Genomic DNA, 14,354 nt, shown 5'->3' on the forward strand with positions numbered 1-14,354 from the left:
TCTCCAGCAGGCAGAAAGTACTGATCTCACTGCTCATGATCAGGTTTATTTAATGTGATATTCGTGTAGATCCCATAAGATAGATAACTTTTTATGTGCTTCCACACAGACAATAACTGTGCAATCACAAATATGCATAAGTAAGGCAGGTAGAAGGGAATAAGTAAGAAGCAGTGAACAAAGAGAATGTACATTTCATAATAAGCAACACTACCAAAAAAAGTCATCTTTTAAACTGAAATATTACAAAACTAAGAATAGCCCAATCGCATTTTCAAAATCTTCGTAGCAGCATCAGTAATGCATTACTTGAATTCTTTGCTTGAGATTGATAACCTTAATAAAACCAGCACACATGCCATACCTTTGTGCAGTTTGTCTTGATGCCTTTCTCCCATAGAAAGTACAGCAGTTCAGCAGTAATGCATGGCTTGGTTTTAATATATATGTAACATAAGAAGCACTTCATTGAGTCCAACCGAAGGTCTATTCAATCCATTACACTATCTCTGAGAGTGGCCAATGTCAGAGTCCTCAGGAATGAACAGGGCAAGCATACAGCACCTGTTTCTTAGTGCACAGGGACTTCCTAAGCCAGAACTGTATCTTGGTGATTAATAGATACTCCTTGTGTGATTTGCCTAATACCTTTTTTTAACCTACTGACTCTCCAAGTTAACCTAGATGTTCCTCTGTCCATCAGTTTGCCATGTGTAAAAGCAGGCACGGATGTGTGAGCACAAAGCAACCCAGATCTGTCAGATCAGAGGGGAGCAAGAAAAGCTGGAAGAGTCTTTGAGTGCATTGGGTGCTCATGAGAAAAAGCAGGCTGGCAATTGCATAATACACCTCTTCTGCCTTGGAGACAGAGAGGCTGTCTACGAATTTTTTGGCAGACACAGGGAAATCACAAAACACTTGTGATGCAGGGGCTGAACAGGACCACAGTTAAAGTCCACTGTACTATCTAGACTTCTCAGCTCTCCACAGATGCCTAACTCCCATAAGAAACCATACAGTGACACAGTAGCTGGAGGAAAAGAATACATAGATGATGGAGAAGCTGCTAGCGTTTTAGGAGGGGTGATTTACTGCTCTTAACATGCTGAGAATGTTCAGTATATTTACTTCTCATAATGAAATTCTTGCATGTTTTACTGCAGGGCTGTCATTGCCAGCCTACCTCCTCTAGCACTCCTACCATATTTGTGCTAAAGCAGTAAACTGTTGCAGCAAAGCAGTGTATACTTCTTCGAATTTGAGATTTTATACTGATGGTAGCAAATAAAGCAATGTCCAGTTTTATCTATAATTGAATTATCCGAAGAGACCAGACATAAGGGTATTATCCAAATGCTGTTGATGAAAAAATGTACACCCCAATGTGATGACCAGCACTGCACTGCCATGCAGCTTGGTAGGAAGGTGATCAAATTCAATACATACATACAAATTGTTTTAGATCTATCCACTATAAATATCATTGATTAGACAATTCAAAGTGATAGGTGTGTGAACTGATCCATTGTTGCTGTTGCAGAGCCATAAATCAGAATCAGAATGATCTTGGGAAGAAAAAATATACCAGGTAAAGGATATAACAGCACTAAAAAAGGGATCAATTCACATTTTGACTTATTGTGCCTTCTTGCTGCCTGTTCTGATTTGAACATTCAAAAGATTTGGCTAGTAAGTAATGGTTGGTTTGTTTGGTTGTGGTTTTTTTGCATCTGTATTCATCATAGAGATACTTGGAGAAGCTCCTATGCTAGTGTATTGAAAGGTGCCTTAGAGATCTTTCTCACCTGAAGTGTTTGCAGAGCAGGTGACAAAACAGAGAAATTGAGCAACAGCAGATCTGCTGGGCCAGAGAGTATTTCCCCAAGAGTTCTGAATTAATCCTGAATTATTCTTGAACTCAAGTATCAAGTCGCGTCAGTTAAAGTTCTCAGTAGAAGAGCACAAGGTAGGTAACTTGACAACATTAGTAAAACAGGTTCCTAAAAACATCTGAAGATCTTATGAACTATTAAATCTGATGCCCATACCAGGCAAATTAGTATAAAGTATTTCAAAGAATAACTTCAGAACATATATGGGAGATAAATGTAGAAATTTGCTACATGAAGGAGACTCAATATGTGTGGTTTTAAAAGTGAAATCCTGTTTCACAATGGAGTTTTTTAATTCAAGCAGGTAAAAAAGGGAAATTGTCGTGGTATAGTCTGCTGTGATTTGCAGCAGGCAAGCAGCTAGGGCAGTAAGCACACCAGGAGAGCTGCAAAATGTGAATAAAACGTGAGTTTCTTGTACTGGAAGTATTAATTAAAAGAGAGGAAAGTAGAGAGGAGAAATAACTGTTAGCTCTGATGGTGAGAGAGGAGCCCAGGGGAGCCCTCCCTGCCAGGATGGGTGGCGGGAGCCATGCTCCTGCTGTACGGCCCATCCACGAGTTGTCCGGAAAAGGGCACGGATGATGGGGTGGCACGGTCTCGTGAGGGTACTGTGCTATTCAGTACGGTAAAGCTGAGGGTTTTACCGACCGCGAAGAAACACAGAACATTACAGCACCGGATAATAGCAGGCAAATTTAACACAGATAGATTGTGTAAAATGCTACATGAGGGAAAAAGCAATCCCTGCTCCGCCAGCCATGACAAGCCCCAAACAGGCTACTCACATATAGTCCTGTGAAAATACTAGCTCAGTAGCAGTACAGAACTTGAACAGAAAGTTCAGAAATTAATTGGGGAAAAAAATAATTATCAGAGGACAAAGTATTACAGTACCACCCACCACAGCACACCCAGGTTTTGAGTAAGAATTCGGTTTGTTGAGTACTGTACGTGCCCTGGGACTGGAGGAGGTACCGAGGGGGCAGACAGGACACTTGAGAGTCCGCACCACCGTCTCTATGTGGGTCAGGTGGCTACATGGGGCAGCCTCCCTCCCCGAAAGAGACGGTTGCGGTGTCGGTGGTCCATGATCGCCCTCGGGGTGCCGGACCCCCCGCCGGCGCCTCCCCTCAGCCCCACAAGATGGCGCCGCGGGACCGGAGAGGGGGCGGGCGGAAGACGCAGGAGGAAGCTGCGCTCCGCTCCGCGCCGCGCTCGTCCTCGCCGGAAGGGAGGGAGGAAGCACGGGAGGCGGCTCTGCTCGGCTCCCCTCGCCCACCGGAGGCACAGGCTGCCCGGGTGGGTGCGGGGACGGCGGTGCCCCTGTGCAGGCTGCGGCCCGGGCCTCTCGCCTCGCTGGGCCTCGGCGGTACGGCTGAGGGCGGGGCAGCCGGGGCGAGCGGTGGCGTGAGCGGCAAAACGAAGAACTCGGGGGCGGAGGGGTTGCTTTCGGAGCCCGGGCGACTGGCGGGGGCGGAGAGGTGGTGTTTATGGCACGCAAATCGGCCGTATGGGCTTGGGGCTTTTTCTTTCCTTTCCTCTGCAAAATGTCGGCTTGCGGCCTGAGGCGGGGGTGCGGGAGCTCAGGCAAGAGGGGTCCTCCGTGTGCTGGGGGCTGAGGCCGGGGTGAGCCTGGGCGTAAGGTCTTGTTTCCCTGCCAGCCCTTAGGTTTAATTGTCTGCCCTATTTGGCAGAGGCGAGAGCTGCTGATCGGTTTTGCGATCTTTAAAGTCACTGACCAGAGTCTGGGGCACGGCATCTGTGAGACCAGGAAGTGAATCTTGCCTTTAAAAGCAATAGTCTAAAAGTTTCATTCTCTTCCTCGTTTATGACTAAACTTGAAAAGCCATATATGAAACATAAGCTAACTGGGGCCACTAATAATTGTACAGCTTTTAGCACTTCACTTTTGATCTCTGATTTTTGGCCCAAATAGCTTTTGGGTTTGTGTCCTGGATCTCAGAGAAGAAAGATCCTCTTTTTGGGAGCAGCAGAGGATTACACTGTCTCAGGCTCTGCTCAGGTCAAAAGAGCCATAATACATACGCTGAAGTTTGATCTGCATGCTTTGTTTGCAGGTCTAGCGGTTAAATGTGGATTGTCCCTGCAATGAACATAATTTTGTCTTACGTGTAATTTGTTTCCCTTCCATTCGCAGGCATTACCGCTATTGATGTAAGGACATTGGTGTGAAGACATCATAGTGATAGGTAGGTCTCCATAGCTCAACTGACTCCTGTTGGAATGATGACCAGCCATAGCTGTATCCTAAGTGCCGGACAGGTCTTGTGTTTACAGCCATTCACAAACAAGAATGCAGTGTATAGTGTGGGGAATTTTTAACCTTTCGTCTTTTTAAGGGAAATACTTGTACTGCCAGCTGTCTCAGCAATCACAGGCTTAAATTTCTGCATGACTGTAACTAGGGCACTTCGGTATTAAAGTTAACGTCATACACCAGCAATGCACAGTATTAATCTGAAGCACAGAGTGTCAAAGCACTTTTCAGACATGTCTCTCTTCTGGTGGTAATTCTGCACCAAGAGTAAGCATCAGAAGTATAAAATGAAGCAGATGTTTGTGGGATTTTTTGTTGTTACACGGCGTGCTTTTCTTACTGAACTCTTCAGATATTTTTAAAGAGTATGTAGTAGGGCGAGTTCAAAATACACAGTGCAAATTGATGTTTAACACCTTAAATTGTGAAACTTAACTGCCATGGGTTGTCGTGGAAACGCTTAGTATTCATGGGTTCAGAGAAATGACACATTCTGGCATTTAAATGCCAAAACCAGTTTGGAGCTGAAAAAAGTATCTGAACTGCGACTTGCTGAAATCAGGAGAAATGTACCTAGAAAAGTAATTCCTCTATGCGTACTCTAGTGTTACATTTTACTGAGCATCTCTGACTACCCATTGCCAGAAAATGGATACTGAGTTAGGGACATCTCTGGCCTGACTGAAGAAGGCATTTCTCACAGGCTAAAGGAGCAGGGACAAAAGCAACAGTGGGCAAAGGATGTGGTCAGCTATCTGTTGTTCTGGGCATTTCTGATTTAAACAGTTTGCTTTTTCAGGAAAGCTTTATAAAAATGTTTTTTGTTGAGATCTGCTGAATTTGTTGAAATTTCACCTTCCTTTAATGACGTCTATATTTTTACCGTAATACCATGCAACAGGTTAATTAATCTTGTGCTCATCGGTGTTCTGAATAAAGTCAAACCCTCCTTGATCCCGCATTGGTAGGTCTTTCTGAGCTGTGCCTGGCACCGCCATTATGGCAACCATGTGGCAGCACTATGTCCCACACACCACTAGAGGGCTTTGCTCCCAGGGTACGAATTGCATTACCAAGTTATAAAAAACAGGATTTCATGGTTGTGTCTCACAGTGTGACATTGTCTGAGCTTCTTCTGACTCCAGTGGAATTAAATTCTGTCATTGCTGTGATCAAATTTATTTATTTGCACTAATGCTTACTTGCTTCAAGTTGGTAAGGAGACAGGCATGCTTTGATGAAAGGGAGCACATACATATTTAATTATCGGTGGGGAAATATTTTAAAACTGAGAAAAGGAAGTAATAACATTTATCAAAAAATAACTTTTCCATCATTAATGATCAGCATAGGCAAACAAATCTCTTCCTCATTTTAAATTCTGCATTTGCTGGTGAGTTTCGTATGTTCAGTTGCTTCCATATTTTATTTTTTAAAGTATAAATTATAGAAGTAGAGTTATCACATTTATTTTCTGCTTGCTGTCATGTTTCATATTTTATGTAGTTTGTTTTGGAAGAATAATTCAGCTGAAAATAAATTCATTCTTTAATGTAGTGTTGCGGCTTGCAACATTGTTATGCTGTGCTTTATATTTGTAGTCTAATGTTTCATAAATAATTTATGAAAATAATTAAAGTTTCTGTGTTTGGCGAAACAGGTTTGTCATATTTGGTAAATTAATATAGTTGTATAGTTTTGCCAGGGTTTTTCCCCTCCTTCCCCTTCAGAGACCATATGTGCATATTGCGTATTAATAATAAAGTCTCAGACTTCACGACTTACTGCTTTAAAACTATTTACTGTATTTACTTTAAGCTCCGAACCCAATTTCTATTTATGCTGAAGCTAGTTTAAAGAATCTTTTCTCATGTAGGAGTTAGAGTGAACATGAAAATGAAATACACATACTTTTTCTGAAGTAGAAAATGGAAGAATCAGCTACCATGGACTTCGTTTTTTAAGTATGAGAAGAAGACATTATGACAACCTTGACAGTATCCAGATGTATATGAGAAAGGGACAAAAAGTACATGTGTACGTCATGAGAGGGGGGATGAAACTGTTGAAGAGGGCTAGCATGGGAAATGAGGTGCTTGAAATGCACAAAGTCGGATAGTCCAGGAGTCTTTTATGTACGTATGCATTTCGAGTGTTACAAGTCACCACAGTATTTTACAGTGACCTCAGCAATGGTTTTTTTTTCTTCCTCCAAGCAGGCAGGAGAGAATACAATGAACTCACACACTTTGGTTGCCTAATGCCTGATCCTGCAATCCTTTGCTCACATGAGTCGTCGCATTGGTTGCGGTGGGACTGCTCATGTGTGTAGGGCTTCTTGTAGATGGGTTGGTGTGACCAAGGATTTATGTGTTTGAGCTTGGTGTGGGCTTTGCAAAGGACAATAATTTGCCTTTGTGGTAGCTGCATGATTTGCATTTTCTTTGAACATGGCCCATCCCCATTCTCTTTTCACACAATACGGCTTGTCTTAAGAGGCAAAAAGTTGCTGTTTAATCAGTATTGTTAAATATGAGGCAGAACACAACTGGTGTATGTACGGTATTCATATGCATTTTGAAAAATCCTAGTTTTATGCTGGTATAAATCTACAGCAGTTGTAAGTGCTGTCTTGGCTATATTCCAGTATTGCTGGGAATAGCATTTGACCATGTCTTAGGGGTAGCAACGGTAGTTTGGTGTACTGAGTTTCTGTTACCTTTCACTGGCACTCACCTAACATAAAATTCAAATTGAGGCTGAGAGCATCAGGAGAAATATGTGGATGAAGCAGCTAATGTCTTAATGTAATAAAATAATGGTCGGGGAGAGGGCATTCAAAATATTTCTCAGTGATTCATGCTGGTAAATCACACTGAAAATGATGGTAATTATAAATCCTGCCTGGTGGTTGTAGGTATCTTGTTCTCCCTCTCCCTGCCCACTTCTCTCCACCCCCCACCCCCCCCCCCCAGTTGCCCTTTTGCCTTTTCCTCACATTTAAAAAATGTGATTGCAACCTGAATTAGCTTGTGTTTTCTTTATGGGAGACAGGATCAGATGTCTGGAAAAAAGAGAAATAAAGTGGAAGAAAGGATTGTATGCAGTTATAAGTGCACCATAGGTTTAAACAGAAACCTTGCTACTTGAAAGGAGTCAAGATGGGTTTAATCATTTTACGGTAGTTGCTTCTTTTATAGATGTCCCTGTGCAGACACCACTAAAAAGCAAGAACAGTGTGTTTCATTTAAGTTTATGATTTTTGTTTGGCATTAAGTTGGAAACTAAGGGTTGTAGAAGCAGAAAGCGTGGGAGAAAACAGAAAAGAAAAGGGTAATGGGAAAAAAAGTGTTCAGTCCCAGCATTTTAGGCTGAATTGTGTAGAAGTCTCCCTTTTAACCTTCTTATTGTAGTGGGGAATTTTAAGGAATGGGATTTTTACTGATGCTAATCAAAAACTATAAATAAGAGACTCCAACTAGACACAACAGAGAAGCGATATTTAATAGCTGTAGGCCATAGTACTCAAGTTTAACAAAAATACATTCAGTGCTTGTGACCATCTTAATACATATATTTTTATGAATTAAAAAGCTACTGTTTTGTTTTCTAGTTCACCTTGATCACCAGAACAAACTCCACAAGAGATGGTAAGCAGTCTTTATGGGTTTCTATGTGATAACTTAGTCATATTTTATATACAAAATGCACATAAACACTTTTATTGAACTGGCAGTGTAGACACGTAAAAATTAGATGTAAAAGTAGCTGAATTGCTTTGAAAATAGAATTCAGATTGCAACAGTGAGTGATTTGTCTACTCCTGGGAAGACTCCAGAGACATAACAGGAAAATAACAGAGGACTCTGATCATTTGCCTTAGATTTATAGCTTTTGTTTCCTTGAGGAAATCTCTTATTTCCATTTATTCTGCAGCTGAAAAAGCATAGACATAGAACTAAGTTAGACTTTAAAGTGTTCTTTTCCCTTTTCCACCCCAATGTAAAACATTTCTGTAATTTCTTTTTTAACAGATGTATTTTTAAAATGCAAATGTAAAAGGGGTTTTCAAGGGTCGCTTTCAACAAAAAAGCCACAAAAAGTAGTTGGACAGGCATCAGCATCACAGTTCTGTCTGCATGAACTGGCTTTTTGTCTTCCTTTCCCCTAAATTAACAACTGGAGCTAGTCAGCTAGACAAATCAGCCAGCTGGATTCCAGAGCTTTCAATAAAGTCATCAAGGCCCTTTTTAGAAACATTTTAGAAGAACTGGAGATAATTTTTGAGCTTTAAAAGAATATGTTGTCTTCTTTGGAAATACTTAGAATGTAGGAGATACCTGCTTTTGTCAAGCTTTATGATGTTTCAAGACTGGATTTTTAAGTAGTGGAAAAAATAGACAAAATGTTCCAAAAGTAACCTGTGAATGTATCAGATTTGACATTCTCATCTGGCTGCTGAAGGATGAGGAGTCAGTGTGACATTCTTAAGCAAGAACAGTAAATAAAACATTGTTCATCCTAGCTTTTAGGTGGTTGGATGATTAAGAATGAAGAAAATCCATATGGAAGGCAGATGATTTATTCCTAAGATGAGTGGGTGCAAGAAAAGCTTCTGAAATGCATGGTCTTGTAGCAGCACAATGTTAGACCAAGAGGAGAATCAGAACGAAGTTTCGCCTCCATGAATTGTTACTTTTCAGGAAAGATCATTGTCTGGACTTTTAAATCACATAGCTGGCCCCACAGCCCTTCACAAATAGGGTGCCATTTTTGATCAAGAATTCTTAAGGCAGGCAAGTTTGTTTGTAGTGGGTTTTCTATATGGACTCTATTAGCCAGAGGTATTTTGTTTCTGAGACCACTTACCAATGATCTTAAAAAGAGATAGCATTTCTGGATCTCCTATGGGATAATGGGCTCACTTTTGCAGAAAGAAGGGAAACATGAGAGTTACAATTATTATTCCAAACTCTCTAGCATTTGCATTATTGCCTGAGAACCAGAAAGTGAGAACAAATGTAAGTAAATGAAATTAACCTCTCTTGATATTGTTAGCATTAAATGGAAAGCATTTCTTTGGGGTTTTTTTTCTGTTTTGTTTTGGAATTTTTTTTTCCAGAGAATCATTCTTTTAAAGCTATGGAGTGGTGCCAGTGCAGATCAAGAAAAGATGCTTAAAGAAAGATTTTTGTCTTGTATGCCCTTTTTGAAAAAAAAAAAAAACTAATAAAGGACTGTAAATGTCACATTCGTCTCTGAAAAACTCAGCTAATCTTGCCATAGTTTTGAGTGTTTGCCAAAACGTGGCTTAATTAAAATTCTTCTAATTTAAAGTACAGGCATTCTGTTTTGGCCCAGATAAAAGATTTTCTATGGAAATTAAGATGTGGGGGGAAAGAAAAAAACATTTGCTATTTATTTTATTGTTCTAGGCTCTAGTTTACTTTATGGCCTTCTTTTAAGATCCTCTGTTATCTCCTCTTTTTGAGAGTAGGATGAGGAGGGAGATGAAACGGTCTGCAGGAAGGAGGGCTTAAGGCTAGAGGGGCTATGGGGCTTTGTAGTTGATGAAATCTGAACAGCATGAAACTGTTTTTTTTCAGGAAAACTAAGATTAGCTGGAAGACAGGAGAAGGTGTGTTACAATATGTTTCGTTCTATAGTACTATTTTTCCGTGTACTTTATCAGTGGTACTTTATTACCCCTTTTCATATGTTGGTTGCTGATGAGTACAAAAGGGAGATTTACTGGCAGTTTGCACTTGGCTAAATACAGCCTTGTTTTTGATCGAGGCCATGATGGATATATGAACTTGGCTGAATTGCCATTTGACCTTTTCTGAGAAACTTATTTTGGCAGGCAGATGGAGGAAATATGTTACTGAATAAAATGAATGCCTTTGTTTAATATGGAGGAATTTTAATCTCTTGTGTTTTCTGTCTGCGGATTTGGAAATCAGGTGTAGGTTGTAATACGTACACCTTGGAATGATTCAGTTCTTACAACTCACATGAGTGGCTAAGGAATTGTGGGATATATCCGCACAGCGTATCCCCTAAAAAGAACTGATTCCCACTGTAGTAGCACGAACACTTGGAAAATGCGTTCTGGACACTACAACTTCTCTATTGCTTATTCTTCACTGGTAGTTGTGTTGATGCAAAAACAATCTCTTGTAAGAGTAATGAAGTGTAGTGCACTTGCACTGTGTTAATACTTGTCCTCTTTCACATCTATATGGTTTATCATAGGAAAAGGATGACTAATGATGAAAAGGCAAACTTTGCGCTTGCATTTACAGTGTTTCTCCCCTCAATTACCATTTGTTTTCTCTTTTTTTTTTTCTTTTCTTTTTTTTGGTGTTCTTTCCCTCTCCCCCATGTTTTGGCCACAGGAAGACACCGAGCCATGGTATTCTCAGCAAGTGTATGCAAGATACTGGAGGCACTATGACTTAGCCATGCGCTGGATGCGTAGACACCAGAAAGCCTACAGGAAAGCCATGGAGTCCTTCTATCACCTACCGTGGCATCCTTCTGCAGCTTCTCCAAGTAGCCGCTACTCAGATTGGGATGGGAATGATCTCCCACATACCCAAAACTATTCTTCTAGCTATAGCCTACACGGCAGATCTCCGTACCGTGGGGGAGCTCAGCAGTACACAGATGCCCACCAAGGGAGGGAGGATGCTGACAGGGACTCCAAAATGGAGGAGGACTCTGAGTCTGAAGGGGAGATAGAATATGACTTGAGTAACATGGAGATCACAGAGGAGCTTCGCCAGTTTTTTGCACAGACAGAGAGGCACCGTGAAGAACTGCGTAAGTCCATGCTTGTTCTATGTTTTCTGGTACTTCGTGGCCATAACGTTGAGCGATGGATGGCTTCAACATTTACAGGTTTTGTAAGAATTCACAGAAATAGGCACTGCATGTGAGCAAGCCAAACAGAAAGAAGCAGGCAAAACTGGTGGGTGCACTTAAGTACCATTCATTAGAAATAAGTCTCAGAAAATGTTTGAAGGTTTTTCATGAAGAGAGAGAGAAAATTATGACTGCAAAGAGGAGAATAACACATTTGTCCGGAAGACAATACTCATCTTCAGTGCTGAAGGAAAAACTCCAGAATTTTTATGGTTAAATTTACTTAACATGCTATATGTCTGAGAGGGGAACCCAGAGGAAGTGCTTTACTACATCACTGAACCCTAGAGTAAACCTCAGTGTATTTTGTAACATGGAGCAGCCATTTTGTTTGTTATTCTTTGGCTAACCCAACAGTAACATTCCATGACCTTTTTCTTCTCCCCCTGCATCCCTAGGGTACTCTTCATTCTGTACTATACCACAAGTTTCTCCCTGCTTTGTATCTTGATCTGCACCCAAGTCCTTAACCAGGGAATATAAGCTAAAGACTGCAGGTTTTTCTCAGGTCTTGATCCTTGGAGGTATTGGTCATCTTTGTTTCTGTGAAATCTTTAAAAGAAATAAAAGATTATGCTGTACGTTATTGACACTTTACTGCATATACAGATGTTGCAGGCAAATTTATTACGTGTTTTAAGAAAGCAGCATGATGAAAATAACTTTTCCCACATGACTCCAATAGGAAATACTCAGAATGAATGTTTAATAGAGCTTTCTCTGGAAGAGGGAAATGTTCTAAAAATGCATAGTAAAGGCAATGATTGGGAGGGAGAGATAAAAATTGTGTTATTTTAAGTTTGTTGATCAGAGGGTATCTGGTGAGCTGACACACCTCAGCTTAACTTCATACTTCCTATCAGTATGATGCACAGTTGCTCTAGTTAGCAGAGGAATGTGAGTTAAAGAGCTCAGTGGTAGTGCCTGACATGCGTCCCTTTCTCATCATGCTTTTGCAGAATCAGCTTGGTGTTCTCTGGATGCTTTAAGATGCTCAGCTACTTCTGGAAATGCAGTACATTTTCTTTGGATTTATTTTGTCTTTATGGTTAGTGGTGTTTAAAGATGTGCGAGTGATTGAAGTGGTATCCTGGAAATTGGGAAATCTGGGCTTAGAGACATTCTCTGTTGCAAATACCCTATATGACCTTGGTATACCTATTTAATCTCTTCCTGACCCCTCACCGGCTGCTCTTGCTAAAAATATGATTTGATTCTTTATGATGAGCAGGTGAATTGGGAAGAGGTTTGTGTCTCAGAATACAGATTTTACTTTTGTTCCTTCCACCACAGCAGTACTTGGAGCCTTTTGGAATAATTAGGTCTCTGCTGTGTGCATGACTAGCTTAGTTCTGGGTAAGTGTAACTCCATGCACTTCAGTGGCACTATTCCATGCAAATTTAAGCAGAATCTGGTCTTTAGCTACTGCATGCCTCAGTTTCTTTAATAGTTTCCCTGATAAAGTGAGGATAATAACAACCTGTAATTCCTCAAAGCATGAAAAAGTAAACAAGTACTTGATGTAATTTAAATTTAAAAGTGCCACAGAACTCTTGGGTGAATGGTGCTATCTAAATGCTAATTTTGTGAGTAATTAAAAATACAGTATAATCTTGTTCAGAAATAATTTTTTCCTGTGTGGTGGAGGAAAAGGAAAATAGAATTTTTAATTCTGCTTAAGTTTCTTAAAAGAAGAAACATAAGCAGCAGGAGGAAGGGAAAATCATTGTTTCCCTGATGGTGTGGAAATGAGCTGGTATGGAGACCTTGTTGAAGGCAGTGCCACTCTACTTTGGGAGGTAGTGTTATTAATTTTTCTGGATGCTGTTTCTGAACAAAATGAAATTTAGGGGTTCATTAAGCTGCAATCCATAATGACACTATAATGTTATATCTTTCATACTGTGCTGAAGAATGATTGTCGTTCTGTATTAATGCTCAAGAAGACGGAGATAATGCATCCACAAAAGAAACCCACGATTACTTAAGTATTTCCTCTGATGCCTTTTCCTTTTAATTCCAAACTATATGTCCTGGGCTGCCCCCCCACCTTAGGAGCAGATTTGTAGAGAAACTTGGGCACTATAAAGCTCAGTAATGCCTGAAATTTAGGCACCCATCTCTGGAAGAGACATTTGTAATGTTGAGGTAAGAGTTTTAAATTTTCTCTAAACAGAATGAGAATATTTGGGCACGTCAAAGGGGAATACCAATAGTGACCTTGATGATCAGTTGAAGTTTAAGCCAGCTGTTAAGGAACATTAACAGGGAAGCTGTCTCTCATGTTTTCTTTCTCTGGCATAAATAGGGGGCTCCAGGTGGACTTCACAGCCTTTGACCCCTGCACCTTGATATGCGCTTGGGAGCAGACACCTGGCTTGCTCTTCTTTGAAAATGAATGCTATGGAAGAGTTTGATATATGTTTCTTGGCAGCTTCCTGAAGTGTGAGACACATGGGAAAAGAACAGCAATGGAGATAGCAATAGAACAAATAGGAGAATTTGGCACGTAAGGAAGGGGATACTAGTACAGAGGGTGGAGGTTTGACTTAATCTTTGTGAAGGGTGACTTCCATTAGTCTGGTGTTTTTCAAGCCCTGCAAAATTAGGAAATACTACACAGCCTTAATGCAGCTATTTTGGACATGCATAATGAGAGTCTTGATTTACTAAGTAAGATATAACTGGTTCACACACATGATCCATGTCTCATCAACATATAGAAGGATAATCAAATGGACTAAAACAAATCCTAGCTGATGACAGACTCTTCACTTCTAATGCCTGCTCTAGAGTCTTCTGGAGGTAAACATGATCACGGACATCAGAGGATAAGATCTTGCAAACTTTAACTGTGGAAGACTTAAATAGGCCTGAGATGTAGGCGGGAAAGGCATTTGTGTCTGGATGGTGAAATGCAAGTATTAACGCTAATTGCAAAGAGAAATGTTTCAAAGATAAGAAATCCATCATGTCAGACTAGCCAGAGAAGAAAACTTCAGGTTTATTTCATTTTTCGGTAACTACCACAAACTTGAAGAACAAGCAGATTCCTGACTTCTGTAGCGATTTTTTTGGTTTGTTTTGTTTTCACAGTGGGCATTTGCAGTGACTGGTTGACTTACACAGTAAAGCCTTTGAAACTGGCAAACTCTGAGCCTTGCTGCATGATTTAACACTTCAGCAGTGATATAGTTGTTCACAAACAACCTCTTTTAAAACAACCTCTTTTTTTTTGTCGTTGAATTCTTGT

The 14,354-nt window shown here is 40.5% G+C and overlaps 1 protein-coding gene across 7 annotated transcripts in view; it reads left to right on the forward strand.

Annotated features, from left to right (window-relative positions):
* The first annotated feature begins 3,052 nt into the window (after positions 1 to 3,052).
* The window catches only part of GEMIN8 (gem nuclear organelle associated protein 8), a 40,737-nt gene continuing 29,435 nt past the window's right edge, over positions 3,053 to 14,354 (forward strand). For 3 of the 7 annotated variants that reach the window (XM_075175900.1, XM_075175903.1, XM_075175915.1), the window contains exons 1-4: positions 3,053 to 3,264; positions 4,054 to 4,105; positions 7,787 to 7,823; positions 10,572 to 10,998. In XM_075175900.1, coding sequence (XP_075032001.1) covers positions 7,821 to 7,823; positions 10,572 to 10,998 — 430 coding nt within the window. In that variant the 5' untranslated portion in view covers positions 3,053 to 3,264; positions 4,054 to 4,105; positions 7,787 to 7,820. Of the gene's footprint in view, positions 3,265 to 4,053; positions 4,159 to 5,074; positions 5,138 to 7,786; positions 7,824 to 9,779; positions 9,812 to 10,571; positions 10,999 to 14,354 lie in introns of all 7 variants that reach the window. The other 4 variants (XM_075175908.1, XM_075175930.1, XM_075175923.1 and 1 more) reach the window with 4 other exon arrangements.

Source organism: Calonectris borealis, chromosome 1, assembly GCF_964195595.1.
Source record: "Calonectris borealis chromosome 1, bCalBor7.hap1.2, whole genome shotgun sequence".
NCBI classification, from domain to species: Eukaryota; Metazoa; Chordata; class Aves; order Procellariiformes; family Procellariidae; genus Calonectris; species Calonectris borealis.